Source organism: Vicugna pacos, chromosome 1 (genome assembly GCF_048564905.1).
Source record: "Vicugna pacos chromosome 1, VicPac4, whole genome shotgun sequence".
NCBI lineage: Eukaryota > Metazoa > Chordata > Mammalia > Artiodactyla > Camelidae > Vicugna > Vicugna pacos.
The window spans coordinates 54,638,543-54,663,795 of NC_132987.1; the positions used below are offsets into that span (position 1 = coordinate 54,638,543).

At 43.0% G+C, this 25,253-nt stretch overlaps 1 protein-coding gene across 2 annotated transcripts in view; it reads right to left on the reverse strand.

The window, feature by feature from the left end:
- The window catches only part of DGKG (diacylglycerol kinase gamma), a 185,912-nt gene that overhangs the window by 133,186 nt on the left and 27,473 nt on the right, over nt 1-25,253 (reverse strand). For both annotated transcript variants that reach the window (XM_006200997.4, XM_006200993.4), the window contains exons 2-3: nt 13,964-14,272; nt 2,610-2,686 (exon numbers count right to left, since the gene is read on the reverse strand). In XM_006200997.4, coding sequence (XP_006201059.1) covers nt 2,610-2,686; nt 13,964-14,030 — 144 coding nt within the window. In that variant the 5' untranslated portion in view covers nt 14,031-14,272. The remainder of the gene's footprint in view (nt 1-2,609; nt 2,687-13,963; nt 14,273-25,253) is intronic.

A 25,253-nucleotide genomic window follows, 5' to 3' on the forward strand; every position in this document is an offset into this window, starting at 1 on the left:
TGCTGGCTTTGCCAGCCTTTCCACATGGCTTTTCTTTAGGAATATTCTTTGAAACGATGCATTCTCAGTCTGGCCCCTCTCCTGGCAAACTTCCTCCAGCTTCATTCTCCTGGTGATCCTTAGTTTTATCCCAAAGCACCTCTCAGATGTACCTCAAGGGCGTGGGCTCTGTTGATTCACTCCCAAGGTCCAGCAGAGAAAGAACTGACTCAAGGTTTGTTGAAGGGACGACAAGATGAATAAATAAACAGCCAGCCTCCTCCCAAGTTCGTCCTGCTGATCAGTTGCTTTTCTGCAATTAGCCCTCATAAAAGGACCCAGAACCAGGGAAAAGGGAGTTGAGTTTAAAACATTCTGGGGAAAGGGAACAGAAACAGAATAACAATGGGCACTATTTTTAAGTGTCCTTGAAGTGTTAGACATTTTGCAAAAATTATCTTATTTAATTCACTCATCTGCAAACTTCAAGGTCTTTCTTTTTGGTTGTTGTTATCTTCAGTTCACAGATGAGGAAACTGAGGCTCAGAGAGGTGAAATGGCCTTGGCCACATTGCTGGTCTGCAACAAAGGCAGCAGTCTAATCTAAGACCGTATGACTCCAGGGTCATGGCTCTGAAACTTGGCTCTGCTAGTAGGAAGTAAGTTCTGGTGGGCAGGAACTGTGCTTTCTCATCTTTATATCTTCTACAGTGTCCAGCACAGTGCCTGGATGCTCAAGAAACATCAGATGAGCTGAATTTGAAAGTAAGGGAGGTCTTCCAGGAATTTATTCATTCAACAAATGTTTGTTGAGTGCCTGCTATGAGCTAGATACTCTTCTGGGCACTGGGGACATAGCAGTGAACAAAAATATTCTAGTGGGAGAGACAGACAGTTAAATAAGTAAGTTAAGTAGTGTGACAGATGGTGAGAAGTACTATGGAAGAAAATAAGGCAAAGCAGGAAGGGAGGAAGTGTCAGGAAAGAGGGTTTAACATTTCAGATAGAGATGGTGACATTCACTGAGAAGGTGATTTGAGCAAACACTTGAAGGAGGTGAGGAAATGAACGGTGTGGGTATCTGGGGGAGGAACATTTCAGGAAGAGGCCAGAGCAAGTGCACAGGGGCTGAGGTTAGAGCACCCTTGGCTTGTCTAATAGCATCAAGGAGGCTAGTTTGGCTGGAAGAAAATGAGAAGAAGAGTAGCAAGAGATGAGATCAGAGAGGAGGGGGAAGTGCAGATTGTAGTGACCTTGATTTTGACTCTGAGTAGGGGGTGTGCGGAACATATGAGATTGTCGAACAGAACAGTAACATGATTTGACTTCAGTTTTAACAGACTGCTCAGGATGTGTGCAGAATAGACTTTAAAGGTCAAGAGTAAAAACAGGGAGCCCACTTAGGAGACTACTGCAATAATCTGAGCAAAATATGGTGGTGCCTTAGGTCAGGGTGGTAGCAGTGCAGGTGGTGAGATGTGTCTGGAGTTTGGATGTGTTCTGAAGGCAGAAGTGACAGAATTTGCCGATGAATTAGATGTGGGCTGTGAGAAAAAGAGAAAAGTCAATGATGACGTCATAGTTTCAGGCTGAAAAACTTGAAGAATGGAGTTGTCATTTGCTGAAATGGGGAAAACTGCTGGAAATACAGGTTTTATCGAGAAAGATCAGGGAGGTCTGTTTAGCTCATGTTAAGTTTGAGATGCCTATTTAATTTTTAAGTGGAAATGTCAAAGGGTAAGAACAAAACCAGGAGAGTGTAGTGTCCTGAAAATCAAGTGAACGAAGTGGAGGAGCATTTGACCATGTCCAGTGCTGTTGAGTAAAACGACTATTGAGATTAGCCATATGGAGGTCCTTGGCTATTTTGACTAGTGGTTTTAGTGGAGGAGTGGGTGGGGGTTACATGCTGACTGAAGGGCTTTCAGAAAAGTGGGAAGAAGAGAAATTGGAGGCAATGAGTATAGACACACCTTTTGTGCAGCTTGTTATAAGGGACAGGAGAGAAATGAGGTGGTAGCTGGAGGGAGAAGTGGAGTCAGAAGAATGGTTTTTAATATAAGGGAAATAGCAGTATGTTTATTTGTTGATGAGAAAAATCCACTATATAGAGAAAGCTCATTGGAAAGAGCAAGTGAGAATGAGAGAGAGAGTAATACGTTGCTGAAGCAATCAGTGCCTGTCAATAGACCAGAGAGGATGGGATTGAGTGCACATGTGGAGGGACTGGACTGAGACAAGAACACAGAGAATTCATTCCTATTTGCAGGAGAAAAAGTACAGATGGGCGAGCACATAAGGTGAGGTTCTTGGGGAAAATCTCAGGGAAAATGATTGTTTTTATTTTCTCAATGAAGTAGAAAACAGTTGATAACTGGAAATTGAGGGAGAGGTGGAGGAGTGAGATTTGAGGAGAGAGGAGAAGGTATGATGTGGTCTTCTAGGGTAATGAGAGGGTGAATGGACTTGGGAAACATGTAAATTCCAGGTATACCAGTGGCTCATTTGAGATTTGGGAGAAAATTTAAGAAGCAAGTTCTTCAAAGTGAGCTAAACTTCTAAAAGAGGGACAAATTATGGAAAGGCTAGAACATGAGGTTTTTAAAGGCTTGAAATGAAAATGTTCTTACCTCATGTGGGCCATATTGTTTGAGGCTCCCACCCTCATTAAATTCAGCCAAGACGTCTTTTATCTTCTTGGTAGAATCTGGAGAGATATAATCCATATGTGAAACACTGGTGAACAGCTAATGGGAGCTAGGCCAAGTAAATTCTCCCTGTCTAACCCTAACCTTGGTTACCATGGAGCGGCCCTTCATTCCAGAACCACAGGGAGGAGTGTCAATTTTATCTGCCCTTCTGCTTTCTCATTTCTTTTTTTCAGTATATTCTCTCTCTTGCTGTATGAACTATCCTCCTAAAACACAAATCTGATCAGATCCTGTCTCTGCTCAAAACCCTTAGATAGCTTTTAATTTTCCCAAGATAAAGCATAACCCCCTTTGCTTGGTAACACAAGTACTTGGTGATCTGACCTAGCGTTGCCTTACCTCTTACCTTAACCTTACATTCACTCCATTTTTCAGCCACATCAAACCACACTTCTAGAAATCTCTGAATACCCTGTCTCTTCTCTGTATTGTAAATTTCGCTTAATTCTCAGTACCCAGCTCAAATGTCAACTCCTTTGAAAAGCCTTCCTTTCCCAGTCAGAGTTAGTCGTTCCCTCCCCTGGCTCCTATATGGCCTGTACTTAACTCTGTAACAGCACTTGTCATATGGTGTTATAATGATTTATTAACTTGCCTCTTTTGCTCATCTCCTGCCTCAGTTCCATCTTGAGAGCTGTGAGTCTTTGTGTATCATACTAAGGCCTGACACATATGAGTGTTCAGAAAAACAATATATTACATGATCGAATAAACATCTGAGCAGAAATTTAAAAACATTTAAAATTTGTTAATTAAATAGGATGAGTTGGCATCAAGCCTGGCAAGGTTCTGTCCTTGGTGCTGAAACAGAGACAGGATTCATCAAACATGGTAGTTTTAGAAAATTCTGTTTCCATAGGAAATAATTTAGAAACTAATGGAGAAAATGGTGACTTTTCTTCTCCTTCTCATTCTTCTTCTTGGATTTTTATAAGGGAATTTGGAGTCAAGAAAAAGGACTCAATAACTGTCATTACAAACACATCCTGAGTGCATCGTGTGTAGTTACCAGCACCCTAGACATCAAAGAAAACCAGGATTTCTGTGTTCTCCTTGTCTTGCAGTATTGTGGATAATTAAGAGCTTCTCAAGTACCATTATTGCCACAATTCAAACATTTGAGCAAACGGTGAAGTCATTAAAAGCTGACATAGTGTTTCTCGGTGTTCAGGCCCTTGGTACAAAGGGCTATGCTCTCTTAGGCCTACGTAAAGTAGTTGGTGCTTGTGTGCTGGGCTGTTCTCCATGGCTTTGCTGACTTGGATTCAATCAAGCACAAGTTATAATCATTTCAAGATTGAGACACATTGAAATGCCACAGGAAAATGCTGCTGTTGCCTAAAAATGGATATGTCTTTCTCAAATTCAAAACAGATGTTGAAAAACTAATAGCTCAGTGAGATCCAGGCAGCAGACGTCATCAATTTGGGCTGCTTTCATTCAACTCAGAAAACACTATGGTGGGTTAGGTGCTGCTAGGTAACTGCTGATGAACTAGTTAAGGGCAGGATCTGAATAGCCATGGTAATAACAGCTACCCCTTACTGAGGACCCTTACTGCATATCCTCTCCCCTACCAATCCATGCAGATTTGGTGATATTTTCTTCAGCTTACAGATGAAGGAGCTGAAATTCAGAGAAGTTAAGTGACTTGCCTAAGAGTCAGGGTTTTAACTCAGGTCTTGTCTGGCTCAAAAGTCTACATTACTTTCCCTTAAGCACTGTTCACTATTAATTCTCAAACATTTGCTAACACAAGAAAAGGGTAATTAATACTGCTGCAATTATATGAAGCTCTAGGAAGCACAGAGTGGGGAAGAAGTAAAATGAACAGGGAAAGAGAAAAACTAGGATGAGAGTAGGGGTGGGATGGGAACTGGGATTGCCCTATGAAGGAGGTGGCTTTTGGGCTGGGGTGTGAAGAACAGGTAAAGTTTTGAAAGGCAGATATGAGGTGGCAAGCGCATTCTCAGAAGGGATAGGGTGAACAAAGGTGCAGAGATGGACATCACAGGACCTTGAGCCAAAGTTAAAACCAGAGAGGAGTCTGGAGTCAGATTTTGGGGGTCTTGAAAGACCAAGTTAAGGACATTGATTTGAAATCGTCAAAGCTTTTTTGAGTAGTAGGGTGACATAACCAAGCCTGTTTTCTAAATGTCACTCCAGCAGCAGAATGGAAGAGAGGTTGGAACCAGGTCAGAGTTCAGTTCAGGTCACACATAAATTATAGTCAAATTATTCTATGAGTGGCTTAATTATTTAGGAAAAAACACTATATTTCAGAATCTATTTTAATAGGAGATCTTCAGCTCAGCCAGAATGGCAAAATTTTTTTAAAAATGAAAATTTTGGAGCATAGGTCTTCCTGGTGTGGCTTCTGCAGAACTAGTCTAAGCCAGCGTTTTGATTGAGAACCAAGGGAGTGATTTCACTTGAATTTATGCTCTTTGGATGTTATTGTCATATTTTAGAGACTCTACAGTTCATCCGAGCAGAAATCCTTTGGTTCTAAAGTGCTATTGAGTTAATCTTATTTTATATTTAAATGTATGATGTGTATATTTATACAGACATAGGTGTATACATGTTTTACATATAAACACATGAACTCATATCTCCATCACATGTACACATTCAGGTAAACAGTTTTTAAAAAGAAAAAGTAGGAAAGGTGTTTATTTAAAAATCTCTGATCACTAGCCTAAAATTAAATAGGAAACAAGCAATCCAAGAGATTGCTGGCTCCTAGATTTCCATGAGGGGTGTTCCTCACCACACATTTACTTCAGTCTGTTTTATGGGTTTCTATGAGTTAGTAAGACCAACACCTTTCCCTTCCAATAAAGGGAGACAATCTAGTCTTCAGATTTGAGGCCCACTACTTTCTCCTTGGAGGTCCTTTGATACTTTATCACAGTTTTCTTCTCAACAGATTTCTGGGCTGGGTTTCTCTTTCCCTGAGGAGTAAGTGGACACTGCTCCATACCATTTGTCTGAAGACATTTAAAAGCAAAGATGGGCTTCTTCAGAGAACTCCCTAGTCTTACTTCAGGTGTCATCTGTGGGCCAAAGAGCACAACCTCAGTAGAGGCTGCCCTGTCCAAGCCTGTGTTGTAACACTACCACCAGACCCACAGGAGATAAAGTTCCATTTCTAAGTGTGCAAGGTAGGGTCATGTCCACAGTTCTTGGCAGCATCTCCTATTTTGTTGCGTACTTGCTATGTGCCAAGCACTGTTCTAGTCACTTTCTGCATTTTATTTAAAACCCCACAACTACCCCCTAATATAAGAGTTAGCCCTATTTTAGAGAAGGGGAAACTGAAGTTTAAGGAAATTAAATGATTCCTTCAAGAGCACAGAGCTAGTGAGTGAATGAGTCACTCTTATTTTTAAATATATACAATAATGTGACACAGTCATTAGATTTCTTGGATACACAAATACTGGTAAATCAGAAGATAAGGTCCTTCCTCTGTTAGAGTCGCTCTCTAATATGGCTGTGTGTTAAAATCACCTGAGGATCCCTATATGCATTGAAACCCAGGCCTCATCCTAGACTAATTAAGTCAGCATTTCTTGGGGGATCTAGGAATCAGTATATTTTAAAAGCTTCTGGGGGTTCAGATATACAGTCAAGGTTGAGAACTGCAATTCTATAAGGTGGTTTTATTGTTAGACATGAAGACTGTCTTAGGAAGCTGCTGAACTTGTTGGATAATCACTGCAAAAGAAGAAAATAAAGATTGTAATTCTGCTAAATCTAAAATCGTTGTGCTTGGTCAATGTTCCCCATCTTTTAAGTGGGCAGCACTAAAGCACTCCACCCAGCAGGTCACCTTATTCAGCTGCTTGGCAAAGTAAGGACACATTTTGCACTAACTCACCCTGGCGGGACCATCAGCATGCAGTTTTATCCCAAATCAGAGATTTAGAAGGCTCGTCTCTGCTCAAGGTTGCCGGCGGTAACAACTGCCCTAAGAAGCTTCAGTTTGAAATTGTTTCTTGATGCCAAGAATTCCGGGACCTCAACCAAGCACTTGTTCCTAGTGTTTGAGCGAATTCAAAGCCTTTTTAAGGAGAAAATTTGGCGCTACTCACAGACATCTTTGCTGCTATGTTTGTGTGGGACAGGGATGTTCTCTATCTGAACAAGCAGACAAATCAGGAGCTTCAGTGTTTAGAGCAGAATGTCAGCTGTGCTGCCTGAACCAGGACCCAAAGTTAATGGACCGTCTTCTAGTTAGGAGCACCGAATATCTGAGCACTAGCCAGACCATTAAACTTTGAAATAACTATAAATCAACACTTTAAAAAGTGAGTCTGAAAACCTGTAGATGAGAGTGAAATTCTAAGGTACATGATTAACTCTCCATTTCTCAAAGTTCCCTAAGATCATCTCCAACTGTAACATGCATGGGGATGAGGTTTAAATGCAGATTCTGATTTAGTAGGTCTGGATCAGGGCCTGAGATTCTGCATTTCAAGTGAGATCTTAGGTGACACCGATTATGCTGGTCCATGGACCTCACTTTTCATGAGCAGACCTGAAGCAACATTCCTGTATCTCTGTGGCTTGCCTGTCATAACACAGGAAAAAACATGCTGCTGAGCCTAAAGGAACATATTCCACAGATTGGAAAGATCATGAATGACTCTCATCCCAGGGAAGGAAAGACACAGAGAGAGGGAAAAGGGAAAGTTAGCACATGAGGGGGAAAAAATATCCAGAGTTTCCTTCTTCCAGTGAAGGATGGGATGTATGAATAAGTCTTCTAAGTACTCCAGAGAGTCAAGAACACAGCGAGATGCACAAAAACAAGAATGGGGTTCTCCAAGGGTCCTGAAAAGGATGATGTCAGAACAGAGATGCCAGGCTAGCAGCACTGCTTCGAAAGGCCCACCTTTGCAGCCAGCAGGAGCCAGGCCCCAGAGTGGAATGTGGGAAGTATGTCTAAGAAGTCCAGCCTCATAAGCACTCACACATTCCCCCAGTTACACGTCTTCTCCTGTTCACTGCTTATCCTCAGCATGTAGTCCATTGCCTGGTATAAAACAGATGTTCAATAAACATTTTTGGATAAATGAGGGCTAGAAAGGAAATTGGGCTTGCCACGTTTGTTCCATAGGTCCTATAATTTCCAGGGGGCATAGGGAGAAAAGGTAGATCAGTGGTTCTCAATCGTGGCTGCATGTTGGAATCACCTGAGGAGCTTTAAACACTACTGATGTCTGGGTCCCACACCTACAGATTATGATTAAATGGTTCAGGGGTGACAGGAGGGAGTGTGGGCAGGACACCAGAAGTGTTCAAAGCCTCCCCGGTATTTCCAACATGGAGCCAAGACTGAGGACCAAGCTAACTACTGGGGGGAACTGTGGAAGTGACGGCCTTGCAACAGTGTTACATACAGAACAAGGGAAAAACACTTTACGTTGAAGTAGAGGGACATTTGGCTGATAAGGAAAAGCCTCCAGGATACTAAGATTTTCGATTTACCATAAATGATCTGAATGACTGGTAAGGCTTATTTGTATAAGTAAAATTTGCATTGCTAGCAAGATTTCCCACTTTTCCTCCAAATAATTTGGCCTCATCAGCCATAGTAGAGGAATGTATTAGTCTGAACCTTCTTGCAAGTAAAATTGCAGTCCCTGGACAAGATGTAACAGCATAGCCTGGGAGCTTGATAGAAATGCAGAATCTCAGAACTACCCCAGATCTCCTGATTCAGAATCTGCATTTTAACAGAATCCAGGAGATTCTGTGCACATTCACCTTGGAAAGCCATTCTTCTATAGCAGTCTCTCCCTATCCATACATACTGTGACCACTTGTGGGCAGAGTTCCAGTCATCACTAATGAAAAGGCCAATTGTACAGAAAGAGATGTGGGTGAGAAGTAGCTGTAATGATCCTTTCCAAGATGGAAGCAACTAGACACGACCCTTCATGGGCCCAGGATTCCATGAACATTGATTAAATCTCATTATACTGATCAATATAAACAGCAAAGTTTCAATGGCGCTTACTTACAGCCTAACTTTGTTCGACAAATCAGTCCTAAACATTTTCTCTGACTCCTATACTAACACTGACAGATTTGAATTCTGAGCTATAAATTACCTACATCTTAAAGTCATGCCTTTGATCTCATTCTAATGAAATAAGTTTCTGGACAGCACACTTTACTGATTCATTCTTTTTAAAATGTCTTTTAAATTTTGTTCTATTGTAATTTAATTAACATATATAATGGGTTTTTTTCTTTAAAATGCATGGTTGGAGGTTGAGCTCCAATGAGTACTTTCTAATTAATTTGCTGGAACTAAATTGAAGCAAACTGAATTTGACCCGGAACTTGAAAATTTTGGTTCTGATTCTTATTCTGCCGCTGACTTTCTGGGCGACTTTGGGCAAGTCTTCCGGCTTCAGTGTTCTTACTTGTAAAATGGGTAGTAGTTGGACTTGACCATGGCTAAGATCTCTCCTAGCTTTAAAAAGGCTACAAAATCAAGCAACCACTAGCTGATGTAGGAAATACTTGGTTTAATTTCTTAGAGAATTACCAGTAAAAATGGATGTTTTATCAGTTTTTTTCTTTTTCCCCTTTATGAATAAACTGATAGTTTCTGTCCTTGATAAATCACGGGAAAAATTACACCACTGCCACACACACACCAAATGTCAGGATTAGGACAATAAGCCAATTATATCTCTGAAGCTGTTAGGGGAGGGTAAGTAGGGGGTATCCTCACATTCTCATGCCCTCTGAGGTTGAAAAGAAATCTATTTAAATATAGAAACTAAGTAGTGGTAGAGTTAATGAAGGTCATTCAATCAACCGGACATCTGATGCTCTAACCTCCCCTATTGTGTCTGCCAGGCAGTTCTGGGGAAAGGAAACTCAGTCGCTTTGGGTCAATTCTATTCCATACTGGGCAGGTTTGACCATTAGGAATCATTGTATTCCTTACTTTAAACTAGTCTTTCTTCCAATGATTTTTCTCCCATTAGTCCTAGGGCTACTTCTTGAAGCTGTTCAAAATTAACTTTACACCTCCTCCCACAGAGCGCTGTAGCTATTTTAATACAACTAGCTTTCCCTCACCGTTCCCTGAATTTTCCCTTTTCTAGCAAATATGTCTAGTATTTTCACCCATTGCTTCATAACCAGGCTGTGAGGCCCCTCACCATGCTGGCGGCACTTCTCAAACAAGTCCCAGTTTGTCCACATCCATTGGAAATGGTGGTGCCCAGAAATAAATTCAGTTTTCTAGAGAGGTCTGATCAGGGTTGGGGTAGAATGCGGATATCAGTAGTCTTACTAGACACTATGAGTCTAATAATACATCCTAAGGTCACAATCAGTGACTTGATTAAATAAAATAATGTGTATGTACTCAAAAGAAATCTCTGCAGCCAGTAAAGCCATGCTTCTGAAAACTACTGGATGATACGGGAACAACTCAGGACATACTGTGTACGAGGTAGTCTCCGGAGATGGCTAGAGTCAGTTTTCCTCCTTCCTGTGTGAGCCACTGTCCCATGAGATGTGGCATCCATTCCTCCACTCACCGAATCTGGGCCATACCTGTGACTACTTTGGCCAATGGAATGTGGAGAGAGTTACGTTCTAGGACCTCTGAGCCCAAGTGTTAAAAAGGCCTGCTGCCCCTTGTGTGCTCCTGGAGCCCTGAGCCACATGTACAAAGTCCAGGCTACCCTGCTGGCAAGACAGGCCACAGGGAGAGGTCCTGGGAGATGAGCAAGCACTTGGAGGGACAGGCCCCCGTAGGCGCATGAGGTACCAGCTGTGAGTGAACCCGCCATGCTGGGTCACGTGAGGCATCCTGGCTGAAGCTCTAAACACCGTGCAACAGGAACTTGTCCTCCTACTGTGGTCCGTCCAGATGCCCCAGCCACAGAACCACAGGAAAAACCCCAAGTGGTTGGTTGTCATAACTCATCAAGCTTTGATGTTGTTTTGATGCAGCAACAGATAACAGAGACACATTGTTAGGGTGAAGAAACAGCACACCAAATAGCCTACATGTTTGTTCTTAAAATACACATATGTATATATGTGTAGGGGTATGTGTATTTTAATATTTATATTTATACACAAACACACTAGTCGTGGTTATTGCTGGGAGAGAGGACCATGAGCAGCTTGAAATTTCATCTTTCTGTTTTCTGAAATGTTTACACCTGCTTTTATTTTGTAACAAAAAATTCTTAGTATCATGCTATCTTTTTTAACAAGCACTTTACACTCAATTCACATTAAGCTTACTGTCAACTCCATTATATATATAATATCCCCAAGGGGAATTTAACATGGCTTCTCCCCTGAGAGAAGTCACCAGAGAAGGTGTAGGGTTTGTGTTACTTAAACAGAACATGCCAAAAGCCTCTCGTCTTGACACTCCTGGCTTCTCTGACCTGGAACCCAATGGAGAAAGTTCCCAGCTCTCAGGCTATGCACTTCAGTTATTTGGCTATTGTCAAGCTCCTGTTTTCATGGTGAGGGAAGAGCGGTTGCTATGGCAATGCAATCTGACTGAATGCCAGAATGTGTCTAAAATTGGTAGAGGTGCCTTTTTCTGGGTTTCCTCTGAGGATTAATCATTTTCCAAGAATTGTACCTTTTTTTCCCTCTCTTGTTAGAACACTGGTGTCCAAGCCCCTCACCCAGTTCTGGGACATGGACAATACGAGGATGGGTCAGAGGACAAGGCTGATGGTTGAAAAAAAACCACAAAGGAGCCATTTCCTATCCAATACTCTGGTTCTTTTCACCCCTGCCGCCTCAATGGCTTTGCCACATTTGGCCTCCTCTGTCCGTTACCTTCCACAGAGTCCCAGGCCTTGAGGTATCTTTGCTGGCTTCACTTTGCTCCGTAAGTTTTGGTGATACTTCCACAGCAATCTCCCACAAATCGGCATTCGTTCATTGCCACAGTCCCCATCTTAGCTCTGAGCCTGTGCTCACGCTAGATTCATCCCAAGGACTTCGGACCTCCCTGACCTGGCAGCTCCCTCCTCCAGGCCACCTTGCACACAGCCACCAGACGCATGGCTCTACATTTTGCCACCTCGGTCCAAAGGCCATGCCTTGATATGCAGGGCCCTTCTGCTGTCCCCGTCCCTCCCATGCCCCCTCCCCACCCACCTGCTCCTTCTCTCCATCTGGCCCAGAAGTCCTCCTTACTGCCCCTCAGACACCCTCTCTCTCTGGACCCCTCCACCTGTGCTTCCACTGTTTCTACCCACTGCCACCATCTACTACTCACATTTTAAACTTCTTTCCTCTGTAGAGTTGCCCAGCTAACACCTCTGTTGTGCGTTAAATTGTAGCCCCTGCAAATTTGTATGTTGAAGTCCTAATCCCGCGGTACCTCAGAGTGTGACTCTATCGGAAACAGGGTCACTGCAGATGTAATTAGCTCAGATGAGGCCATACTGGAACAGGGTGGGCCCAGTCCAATACGACTGTGTCCGTATACAGAGGGAAACGGGACACACACACACACACAGGGGACCGCCGTATGAAGAAACAAAAGACAGCCCAAAGGACAGGCCGGGAGCAGGTCCTTCTCCCCCAGCGCTCAGAAGGAACCCACCCAGCCGACAATCTGATTTTGGACTCCTAGGCTCCAGAACTGTGAGAGCCTTTTTGCTGTTCTAAGCCACTCATATCAACTTCCCCCAGCTCTAAATTCTCTACTCGTTTGTGCACTCAGTTTCGCCATCTCTGCCAGAGGTGTCTCCCTGCTGCCTTAAACCTCTTCTCTGCTTGTGTCACAAGCACATTTCTGACTCCCTAACAAGATTCCAATTCCTTAGGGACAAGCCTTTTCTCTGCACTTCTTTTTCATCCCTGACACGGCCTGGTAGTTTGCTGACCCATGGAGTAGGCTGAATTAGATGGAGTTTACCCTGGAGGGTGATTCCTTGCTCCTCGTCAATACATTGCAGAGTTTCTTTAAACCTAGTACAGTCAGACAAGAGGCCACGGGCTCCAGGGTACCAGGGGAAGACCATCCAGTAGCTCTACAGGGGGGCACATGGGGGTCACGGGGTGTTACGCCCAGAGTAACCACAGGGAGATAGCATCTGGGCCAGCCCTCTCATTCTGCATAAGAGGACGCTGAGGTTAGGGGCGTGGGGGTTGGGTGACGTGAAGGGTGGGATGGGTTAAGCTCTGTTACATCACAGAGCGAGAGCTGGAGCTGGCACTGAACCCGATCCCCTAATTCTCAGACCAGTGCTGTGGAAAGGCTGCCTGCCCTGTGGGGTGGGGGGCAGACTGCCTAAAGGGTATCAGAGGATGACCTGAGCAAGCTCAGTATGGCAGGTCACTATGCTACAGCCCAGTGACTTACCAAGCGCCAGCACAGTTAATGAGGGGAGAGCGGTTAGGACAATGGGGTACAGTCAGCAGCGCAGTGGAGGGCTCCACAAGACGGAAGGCTCATAAAACTCAGTGCTGTTGCATAATCATGATGCACACTAGGTGTGTGCAGAGTGCAGCGGTCAGCCTGGGCAGACTCCTGTCACCAGTCAGGATTAGGAGTGGCCCATGGAGGCAGGGCACACAGCAATGCACCTGCATGTGGACATGGGCCTCATCACCACTGTGTCTTGATGCACTGAGACTACTCCTAGGTACAACTGGCAAACCCAAGAGTCCCACGTGAAAGCCCAGGCTGCTCCAGCACAAAGTCAAGAAAGAGACACGCATCAGAATTCTGCATCTTACAGAAAGAAGGCATTGGATCCAAGCTCAAGAGTATATTAAAGAAAATGACTAACATTGTAACCAAGCAGTCTGCAGTCCTTCAAAAATTATGCTATAAAGAGGTTTTGATGACCTGAGAAAATCCTTACAGTATTATATGATGTGAAAAATACAGACTGGAAAAAAAAGGGTATCTTCAGGAGCTCAACCAAGTCACGCGATATGCACAGGATGAGAATGTTCCAAAATGTGCAGAGTTTACCCGTGATTTTTAACCTATCTTTATTTTTCTCCCCTGTATATTCTAAATTATCATGTATCATTTATAGAGCATGTATCATTTATAGAGCATAAAGATAATTGTGTTCTTATGTTTAAAGATACAAATTCTGTGTTTATAAAGAAACATAAGCTGTCAGGCCTGATCTCATTCTCGGTGCTCTGCAATGATTATATTACTCTGCTGTCCAGAAAAGCTCTCCCTGACCAAGAGGAAATCCCACCCCAGGTGGGTCAATCCATTTACTCACATTCTGTGTATTTCTGGAGTTGGCCAAATTCTTCTGGAGTGAGGGAGACCCACCGTTCTTCACTCATCTTTGCTAGATGTGAGCACGTGAGGTTAGGGACAGAGTTTTGTTCACCAGGCTAAAGCCGAGGCCCAGCCTGGGGCTTGGTTCATTGCAGGTACACAATAGACAAGCCCTTCAGGAGACTTCTCAAGGACCCAAGTGTCTACGGCAGCTGCGGGCACCTTTCAGCAGATGAAGACCTCTGATATTTCTCAGGAAACATCCTTCAGTCTGTAGACAAGGTAAATTCAGAAGTCTCTGCTCCTCCTGGGCGGAAGTAGAAAAGACATTGTGAATGAGAATGTGAAAATGCATAAGTCATTTTTCTTGTTAAAAAAAAATCCCCAAGTGATCTTTGAGAAAGCTCTATAGAAGGCATTTGTTCTCAATAGATGGGGGATGTTCTTTCAGGGAAGTCAGAAGAGGACAGACGTACAGACCAGTCTGGCTGGGGTGGGGGTTGGGTGGCCAGTATGAAGAGGTAGCCATACTCCTAAACTCTGGGAAGTTTAAAATGTCTCATGTGAGAGGCAGTAGTAGGGCCACCTAAGGGTATCCTCTAGGTATGAAAGTGGCTCAGGCCATCAGACATCTCATGAGTGAGTACAGGGACAGTGGCGTGATTTGAAAGGTAAGCCAGTCTCTCCTCCGCTGACTTCTAAATTTCACCATTAGAGCTGGGCTTACTTTCCTCTGATGAGTCACTGAGTCACTCTGGAAATTCAAATACCCACCCCTCCTCAAAGCTGGCTAACATCCTAGTGACTGAAGCAGCTTTTTCTCCTCTCAGAAGGACAGAAACAATTAGAGGGAAAGCCTGCTGGCCCCAGTGCGGAGGAGCCTGAGGGAGCGAAGAGGGATGGATTCAGACTAACACTTAACATCGTTTCCTTTGAGCCCCTCCTGGCATGGTGACTCCGTCAGTCCCACCATCAGTCATTAAATCAGTTTAGTGGGTTGTAAAGTTAACATGTTGGGCCAAGACTAGCATTTAAAAACATGAAATAGAACAGCACAGAATGGAATGAAATGGAGTTGAAAACAAGAGGGCATCTCCTTCCAGTTAGACATGCATGTGCACACCTATCATAATGTAGAATGTATTTCTTATTCCGAGTTGAGGTTAAAAAGACGTTGGAAAGCCACAAACTTAATAGGATGGGAAATAAAGACCAATGCTACCAAAGAACAAGCCCAGTGTTGATAAGAGAGGATCCATCATAGACAGTCAGGCTTTAAGGCAAGTCTGGGGAGCCTGGAGTATATGAGGAATGGTGGAGGGGCTGGGTGAGATGACCCGGTGAGGAGGCAGACTTGGACAGTCCTCTGGAGTAGCAGATAGACTTGGTTGGTGTGGACCTGGAGGGCTGAATTAGAGCTGAGGGAAAATGCTGGCGGGAGACCTCCTATAAGGAGATCCTCTGTAAGGAAGACCTTTCATCAGTCAGATCTCCAACAGCAGGAGACAATGCATGGCAAGGGAACGAGATGCCTGTATCTCTGGAAGCATTCAAGTTCTAGCTTCTCTCCTGAAAAAAAACTAATTGTTTTCTTAATCTGCTGGCCAACTGGATTCTGCTCTTTGGCACTGGCTCTCACCATGGTTTCCAGCGTATTAGTAAAAGGAAACCTCACTGAAATGGAGTAGGGAAACCAGAAGGGGGCGCTCTCATGCAGTACCACAATTTCAGGAGGAATTATAGCCCCCAACAGAAGAATCAACAGGAAAGAGTCATCAATTACAGGCCCCCCCAGGAGATGATGTACATTGCACTTCCTACAAGAAACTGACTACCCCAGCAACTCAACCAATGAGTAACCGTCATCACCCCAAACTCTCACTTTTCTCCAACAGACTTCTGTTTAAAACATCCTCTCCCAGCTTCTTCCTTTTTCTAAATAAAACAACGTTCTTCTCCTTTGTATGCTGGACTTGCCTATAATAAACTATAGCTGTTTGTCCCAAATTGCAATTCCTCCACTATTCCCAAGTAGACCCTTTTTTTTCTTTTTTTTTTGCTGTAAAATAACTGGCTGTTTTATTTCTAAGGTCAAAACCAGTGACCCAGTGCTCTCTCTGCAGCCTTGGACTTGTCAGAAAACAACCCCCTGGAACCTCTCTTTCTAAGTGTTCCTCCTCAGTCTCCCCCTATTTCTTCTTTTGCCATTGTTAAAAACTGGGTGTTTTCAAAAATCCTATCCTCAGCCCTCTCCTCACAATACATCCCTTCCCTGAGGGACCTCATCTGCCTCCACAGCTTCAACGACTCCCAGGCACGCTGCTCCAGCCCTGCACTCTCTCCTCAGTCCAGATCTGCAGACCCAACTGTCTCCTGGGACTCCCAGGAGATGTAAGTCCCAAACGACTCTGAGCAGCACCTTCCCACCCAACCTGCCCCTCTTCTGTATTCTGGTCATGCCCAAGAAGAGTCAATACTCAGGCCAGAGGTCTGAGGCTGAGTCTAAGCTCCTCACTCTTTCCTGCCAAACCCAGGCACCAGCCTGGGAGTATGACTGTCCATGTGTGTTCCCTCTGCTCTATCATGCCAGTCGCTTTGTTAACTCAGACCCTCATCTCCTCTTGCCTTGTCTCTGACAACAGCCACCTGCTGGTCTCCCTGCCTTGGGTTTTGCTTTCTTCCCCTTGGTCCACTCTAAATTGCCAATCAAATCACATCTTTCCTGGTAATAAAATTCTTCACTGGCTTCTACTGTCTATAGAATAAAATGTAATCTTCTTTTCATGATACACAAAAGCTTTTTATGCTCTGGCCTTTGATTATCAATTCAGTCCAAAAGCAAGACCTTTGGAAACATTTTCCATCATACAAGGGAATTCAGCACTCACTGGTATTAACACTGCTGCTGGACACTTATTTTACACTGTGCTATATGCTTTACATATATTATCTAATTTAGTCCTCATAATAACCATGTAAATTAAGCACTGCCTTCCCTATTTTTAGACAAGGCAAATGAGGCAAGCTGTTTAGTAAATATGATGAGGAGAAAGAAGGCACCACCCAATGCTTTTGTTTAAGAATGCCTCTCTGATCTTATCATTCTGCACACTTTCAGAAGCTCAGAACTCTAAGAGGACCCAGAGACACACTACATGATAGAACAGCACAGAACCTGAAATCAGAAGGCAGGGGATGTGCATCCTGGCTCTGCCTCTTATTAGCTATTTGACTTTAGATAAATTTTTCATTTCTTGAACCTTGGTTTCCTCATCTTAAAAATAGGAATGACTAATAAAAAATCTCACTGAGTTAGTGTTAGGATCAAGTGAGTTAATATATGCAAAAACATAACCCCCAACCCCAAACCCTACCTAGCATAATGCCTGTCACACAGTGGGCACTCAATAAATAGTTACTGTTATCATCCTATTGCAAATACAGCCCTTAGCAATATAGCTTAATCAGTTGAGAGCAGTTGGCTGCAAAGTCTTTGTGTTGTGCCGTAGATACCTGAACTTGAGCTTATCCTGCTGCAGGTGGTTGTAGTTTTGTAATTCCTCATCAAAATTTTCTCCACTGGTTTCAGCACCCACTGATGATTCTCGCCTGGATTAATTACTACTATAATAGTAACTTTGTAATTCCATCCTCCCTTCTATACTTACTAGTTGGGATTCTACTGTGAGAAAGAGCTTTCCCTTCTTTATTTCTTTATACTATACTATACTATACTATACTATACTTTCTTTATACTATAAATACTACATATACTATAAATATAGAAAGTGTTTATATAAATATACATACTATATAAGTATAAATGTATATTACTTTTACATATAATATATTTACTTATATTCATGGATTCCTACCTTATTCAATGGGTTATAATCCATTATCATCATTATCCTTTTTGATTCTCAAATTGTCCCAGATTTGGTTTGTGCAAGCTCATTCAAGGTGATTCCTTGTTCTTAGACATATTCCTATCATTCTTTGATCACATCTTTATTTTCTGGTACTACAAAATATTTCAGGCTCATCTTGCACTTCCTCAGTACTAGTCCTGAAGTCAGTCATTCCTCCAAAGAGCCGATTCCTTTTAGTGGAGAATGGTATTTGAAACCAAGGTTTGGGCACTAGGTATGCTCATTGCTACTGAGGTGTCACTGCTTCTGGGCCCTATCAGGGACAGAGCTGGGAAGCATATGCACGCATACACACACACACACACACACATGTCATCTCTGGCTATCTATCTTTCTATCCATCCATCCACTGATCCATCAGTCCACCCACCATCCATTGTTAAAAACCCCAAGTTCATATGCATACACTACAGTGTCAATTGTAGCCTACTCTCATTCCATATTGTTAAACTCCCTTCTACAGCAAGCTCTGTTTCCATGATCTACAATATACTTATTTTCTCAATCCTAAAATATACAGAAAGTAGTTTCAGAAGTGCTAGCTACATCTCTGTGGAAAACAGAGTTCAAGATTTATTTATAGTTCCTTTGTCTTCAGCAAACAGCATATACTCAAAATACTACTTTGAAAAAGTTTCTTAGGTTAGTTCTTTCCTACTCCCATTCATTCCTGTTTGTATTTCACTGTAGGGTTTTTTTTTCTCCATTTCCACTGATTCTTTATTACTATGGTTTCAAAAGTCAGAACCATACAAAAAGGTATCTTCAGGGAAGCCTTGCTTTCCCCCATTCCCTTAACTCTGTTCCCATCCCCCTCCTTTCCATCTTGTTCCCATCTACTGCTTATGGTTTTTGGTTTATCTTTCCTGTTTATTTTCACACCAGTGAGCAGATATAGGGATGTTTTCTTACTTCCTCTTCTTCAGCATACAAAAGGTAGCACATTGTAGATAGTCTTTTATACATTTTTTTTTCACTTAACAGTATATCCCATGAATCTGTTCATATCTTTTCATAGATATCTTCCTCATCTAGAACCAAACCTTGCTCCAGCATTTACTTGCTTAAAAACCGTTCAGAGGCCTCCCTTGGCCTCCAGGTTAAAAGGCAGGCTCTTTAGCCAGTTCCAGAAGATCTGTGGTACAGCTCTCCTCTCCATCCTTACTCCAATGACTTCCTGCCCCACATGCTCCCCCTTCCAGCCAAATCAACCTACTGTCTACTCCTGGCACCTAGCAAAGTACTTGGCACACGGCAAAACCTCATAAACATTAGTTAATGGACTGACAACATGCCTTTAATCTACCTGGAATTCCCTTCACCCCTTCCTTCCCATAACAAACCACTACTCTACATCTGGCTCCAGATACAAAGACCACTCCTTCTCTATAGGTTTTTGAACTTTTTGAGCAAACCAAGCTGTTCTCCCAGCTGTGTTCCCATAGAACACACAGATCCTCTGCTTCTCTATTGCAGGAACTGATGGTCCCACGTGGGAGAGAGACATCCGAACAAATAATTAACACACAAGCTGGTAAGAGCAGTGGTTCAGATATGTACAGGGAACTATGGGACCATCTAATGTGTCTGTAGCAGGCATGGGCTGGGTGGAAAAAGATTCCTGAAGATGAGAAGGAGCAACACAGTAAAGAAGTATATGTTGCAATAACTCAACAAATACTCCTATTATTCACTGTTGTTCCATTGTAGCTTAGTGCTTGGCTTCATAGTGGAAGAAAGTTGCAGAATAGAGAGCAACATTTGTCTTGCTGGAGGTTTACAGGAACATTATGACCTGACCTACATGGACAGCTGCAAGAACAAAGGATTTCGACACCAAGAAGTTTGCAACAACCAACCACACCCCCTCCTCTTTTTTGTATAGAAGGAGCCTGAATTCTGACTTGGGGAAGATGGTTCTCTAAGACGTTAGTCCCCTAACTTCTTGGTCTGCTGGCTTTCTGAATAAAGTCGTTATTCCTTGCCCCAATACCTCGTCTCCTGATTTACTTGCCTGTCGTGGGGCGAGGAGAGTAAGTTTGGACTCAGTTAATGCTCCCACATGATGGTCCCCTCTGGTTTTCTGCCCTTTGACAGAGATGACAGCTACCACAAGAGAGGGCTTGCTCCAGCTGACATCATCACTTGGCATCTCCCTTTCAGTAGCCTGCCCTATCACGCCCCTCTTGGAAGCTCTTTACAGTGTGAACAGTCTTTCTTATTACAACCCTGAACATCTTTGCTGACAGGAAAAAAAATGTAATAGGATCTTCTAAATAACACTCAGATTGGATATTGTCAGGCTTGGGTGGGAGAAGAGTATTTCATGTCCCTACAGCTATGCCACTGTGAGCACTGGCTTCAGCTCCCATGGCCTCGGTGTCCTTGTCTAAAAGCGAGGGGGTGGGAAAAATGGCTCCTAACACATTTTCCAGCTCTGCAATTTCATATACTGGATCCAACTCTGTTTGTTCTCTACAGATGTCAGCATGGAAATCACAAGTCAGAAGGAAGAAGGCAAATTCAATGCGTATTGAATTGCACCCCAGGTCTCTCTATTCATTCGAATGAATCAGCCACAGCCAATTATCCAGGAACAAACACCTCTTCATCTCCTCTTTGCTCTCACAAAAACATTAATTCATGAATATAGCATCAGATTGGGGGTATTTATATGCATCTGATGATTTATAACAAACCCATAATGAGTATACTTCTTAAAGGGAAGACTCACTAAAAGCTAGAAAGATAAGAACCCCTCTCTCTTCTCAGACTTGTGACAAGTCAAATCTTGATAAATGCCCCATCTCTAGGCTTTTGCTCCTGTTGAGCCTTCTTCAACTTTGTAATTCCTATGCAGACTTTCGAGTTCAGTTCAAATATCACCTACTTCTAAGACGCTCCCTTTAATTGCCTGGACTGGGCTGGACATGTCTTCTCTACTCTCCGATATCTCCTTGGGCTTTTCTCCATCATGGCACTGGCCCCACGGCAGTGTACATGCCCACTCTTTCCCTGCAAGACTCTGAGCTCCTTCAGGGTAGAAACAGTGTCCTGCACACCTCGTAGCTCTAGCAATTGGAAAATTTCTGACGGTTCAGTTCTTGACCACTAGAAAAGTGGTTCTCAACTTTTTTTGAGTGAGACCATTTGCCTGGAGCAAAAAGGTCCTCTCATACCTGTTTTCACTTCCTGGCAGCAGAAGAACAGGGTAAAAACAAAAAACTGGAGAGGGACGAAAGACACAAGTTGATGTAAAATTGTTGATAATATTAGTCCATTTAATTTATAACAGAAAACATGAACCAGTGTACACACTTTAATATTAAAATAATGACCTATAAATTTATAACTATAAATCATAATCTATAAACTTATCATAGTCACTTTATTACACTTAACCTGATAGCATGTTAGGGGTTATTTAAATTGCTTGAATTCATCAATGAACCATCACCTTTGTAGTAGTCTGTTACGCTGACGGTTTCCAAAAACCATGCCTCCCAATATTCATGTCCTGTCTCTTCCCCTTGAGTCTGGGCTGTGCCTGTGACTTGCTTTAACCAAGAGAACACAGTGATGTGCCAGTGTTAGGCCTAAGCCCGAAGGCCTGGAAGCTTCCACTTTTGTGTTCTTGGGAGCACTGAATCGCATGTCAGAAGGTCAGCCGCCTTGCTGGAGAGATTACAGAGAAACCACGTGGAAAGAGGGAGACCTAACGTCACATGGAGGAGAACTGAGCAACCCAGCTGATGAAGCCCCTGCTGGAAGATCCCAGGCAAGCCATCCAGCCAGCAAGCAGCCATGTAAGCCACCCTAGCTCTGGTGCAGACACGGAAGGCAAGGAGCCATTTTGCATTTTACAGCTTTAATCACCATGATGTCAGGTGGAGGTGAGCTGTCCCTACTGAGTCCTGCCTGAATCCCTGGTGTACAGAATCATGCAGAATAATAAAGTGACCGTTGAGCCCCTATGTTTTAGCGTAGTTAGTGATGCAGTCATAAATAACCAAAATAACTAAAGAAGCACGTTTGGGTTCAGACTCTACGTGTATCTGTTTAGCAAGAGAAAATGCATGATTCATGCTTCAACTGCAACTTGTTCATGTCTTAAAATCCAGTAATTAGAAAATTATAGGCCTAAAATACCTTCGATGCAAATATGTATCACTGCATGCTGTCAGGTTAACCAAATATCCTCCACAAACTAATGTGATAATGATGAAGTTAAATGAACTATCATTTCTAATTAAGAAGCAAGAATAACAGTAGCTGAACATTACAGCCAATTCACAACGAGTCTGACATTGGGCGACCTTCCCCCAGGTCACAGGGTTCTAACCGTCTGTCTGAGGGAGCAGGCAGTTGTTGCTGAGCATTTAGAAGAGCCTGACTTCACAGATAACCTAATTAGAGCCCCTGGGGAACTTGGTAATGATCTAATTTGAGTTCATGAATAGCAAACATGAGTAATCTCTAATAACTAATTTAGTAAATTACCAGTATATAGTCCTTACACAAATATAAAAATAAAATTCTTGGATTTGTGTGCTACTCACAAGAATTCAGAGAGGACTTGCACTTGAGGACTTTGCATCTCATTAGTGGCCTCAAAGTGAACATGAAAAGCCCTGCTCTGGGGGAGGATTGAAAATGTCAAGCCGAACAGAGCTGCCCAGGTGCAGGGGGCTGGTACCCCGAAGATGCATGCAATCTCCTGGGAGAAGCTGAGACCTGCTACTTAAGGGGCACAGGCAGGCAGTGACAGATTGCAGAGTGTTTACATCCCAGGGCCATCACAGCTTAAGTGGGCTCATTCATTCATTTATTTGTTCATCCATTCTACAAGTCATTATAATAAGAAGCCACAGCAGTAACCTTCATTTACAGACTACCACACATCTGGTGCTTTGCACAGTGCATCTGTAATAGTCACCAACCTCTGAGAGGAAGGTATTTTGAAGCCCATTTGATAGCTGTAAAAACAGCCCCAGAGTGATTCCCCTAAGTGGTATTTGGGGAGGGACTACATTATATTAAACATGAACTACATTACATTAAACATGGACAGAGAATGGAATAGAATGCAAAATGTGCAAGATGTTTGAGGTAAAACATGAGACCTCAAAAAAAAAATTATTCTTGCCCTGGGGCCACCTTTAACCGGTCTCAAAAATGTGGGAGGATGTTCACTTGGCTCTGCCCGGAGGGGCACTACAGTGGAAATGCTAAAGAAGTGGGGCTGTAAATAGCAACACTGAGGTCTGATTCTGACTTCAGAGCTGAGAGGCTGATGTAGGGAAAAGATCATGAGAGGAGGCCTCCTTCATGAAACTCCTGCCTGGGAAAATGACTCACATCCAGTGGCAGGGAGACTTCCTCCCAAGACATCAAGCACCACTCTGGCACTGGAACTAGAGAGAAGAGAGTTCAAATCTTGGATCTACCACTTACAACTATGTGACATCAAACAAGTGTTCTTCGACTCTAAATGGGAATAATAATAGTAGTCATACATGTTTCACAGGGTTGTTACGAGAATTATTTGTATAACTTTTATGAGAGTCATAGCAAGTAAAATTTCCTATCAGTGGTTCTTAAAATATGATCTTCACACCAGCAATACTGGCATCAACCAGGAACATGTAAGAGAAGCAAACTGTCAGAACCCACCCCAGATATACAGAAATTCAGGGTGGTCCAGCAATCTGTGTTTTATAGTGCCCTGGGGATTCTGATGCTTGCCAGTGTTTATAAGCACTACTTTACATTACTGTAAGGGACAGAATGAAGAAGAAAAGCTTGGAATACCTGGAACTAGTCCTTCTCCTGAAGAGGGCCCTAAAGCGGACAGATACTGGGTTTCTCAAGTCAGTTCCACTTCCTCAAGGCAGGAACACATTACAGGGAAGCCAGAGCCCTGTGATTGCCAGATGCCTGTCATCTTGCCTACCTCCTGAAATTCTCGTGTTGACTTATATTGCCTGCAGAATTTACCTTTCTTTACTATCTGGATCTATGTTTCATATTTCTGTGACATTTTGTACCAAATATATAATCTCGAGAGGGCACAGAACAGATAATGAGAATTTTCTACCATAAAGTGAAGGGCAAAACCCAACAAACAAAAAAGCCCGAGAGGGTAAGAAAAACACAGCCGTATTCATGCCACAGTGCATCCCTATCTCAGAAATGGAATTGTCACAGAAGAGACACCCCAAGACATGAGTATGGTGCTTGGGCAAGTCTAGAAAAAGATAGCACTGTAAAAACACCAGGTATTGTGGTGGCAGTGGTATGGTGTGTGCTTGTGTGTGTGATAACAATAACCACAACAAAACCACACTAGAGACAACACTCAAATGTGGAAGAGTGTAAAACCTCATTCAGCGTGTAAAGTTTCTGTGGGCCAGGAGGAACTTGTGGTGAGCTGGCCCATGAGCATTCTTCACTTCATGAACCTCTTGTGTTCTCTTTCCCCTCCCTCCTCTGCTACCCCTCCATCTCCCATTCTCTAATTCTCCTTTCTTTTTCCTTCTTCCCACCTCCTGCTTCTCATAACAACCTACCTAAACAACAGCTACTATTTATTGAGAATCTACTGCCTTCTCTACATTAATATAATCTTCCAAATAATATTTCAAGGTATGTATTATTATGCCACTGTATCTAAGATAAGACTTCTTGCAGGCAGCTGAGACATTATTCAAACCCACATCTGCCTGATGCAAAGACCATATTTCATTCAGCATCTGTGCTGGCTTTCAGACCTAGGAAGAATATTAATATCATCTCTAGATTGTAGACTGCCTGAAGATCAATTTTATGACTCATTTCCAGAACCCAAATTTAGTTTATAGAAGGTTCTGGGCAGTCATGTAAGTCTTCCTCCACCAACTCCGTAGAGCAACAACGTCCTCTGAGCAATCATGCAATAGTGATTCAGCACCATGGACAACAGCACCCAGGGTTGCCTACACCTTATTCTGATGCCTGACCATATGTCCCTGGATGGCCCCCCTCCACCTCAGAGGTGTCTGGGCTCCAGTATGAAAAACACTACTAATTATGGCTACCTTTACAACATGCCAGACTGTCCTAAGCAATTTACATTATCTGGTTGTCTACAAATAACAACCCTATGAGGTAGATATAAATATTATGTCCATTTGAATGATGAGGAAACTGAAGCACAGAGGGTTAAGTACCTTGTCCTAGGTCATGTAGCTAAGAATGAATAAATATGGGATTTAAATCCACATAATCTGGCTCTGGAGGTTGTTCTTCACCATTATGGCATGTGACACAAGGACAACAGGAGCACTGACATCACACTTGGCATTAGACAGTCATCAA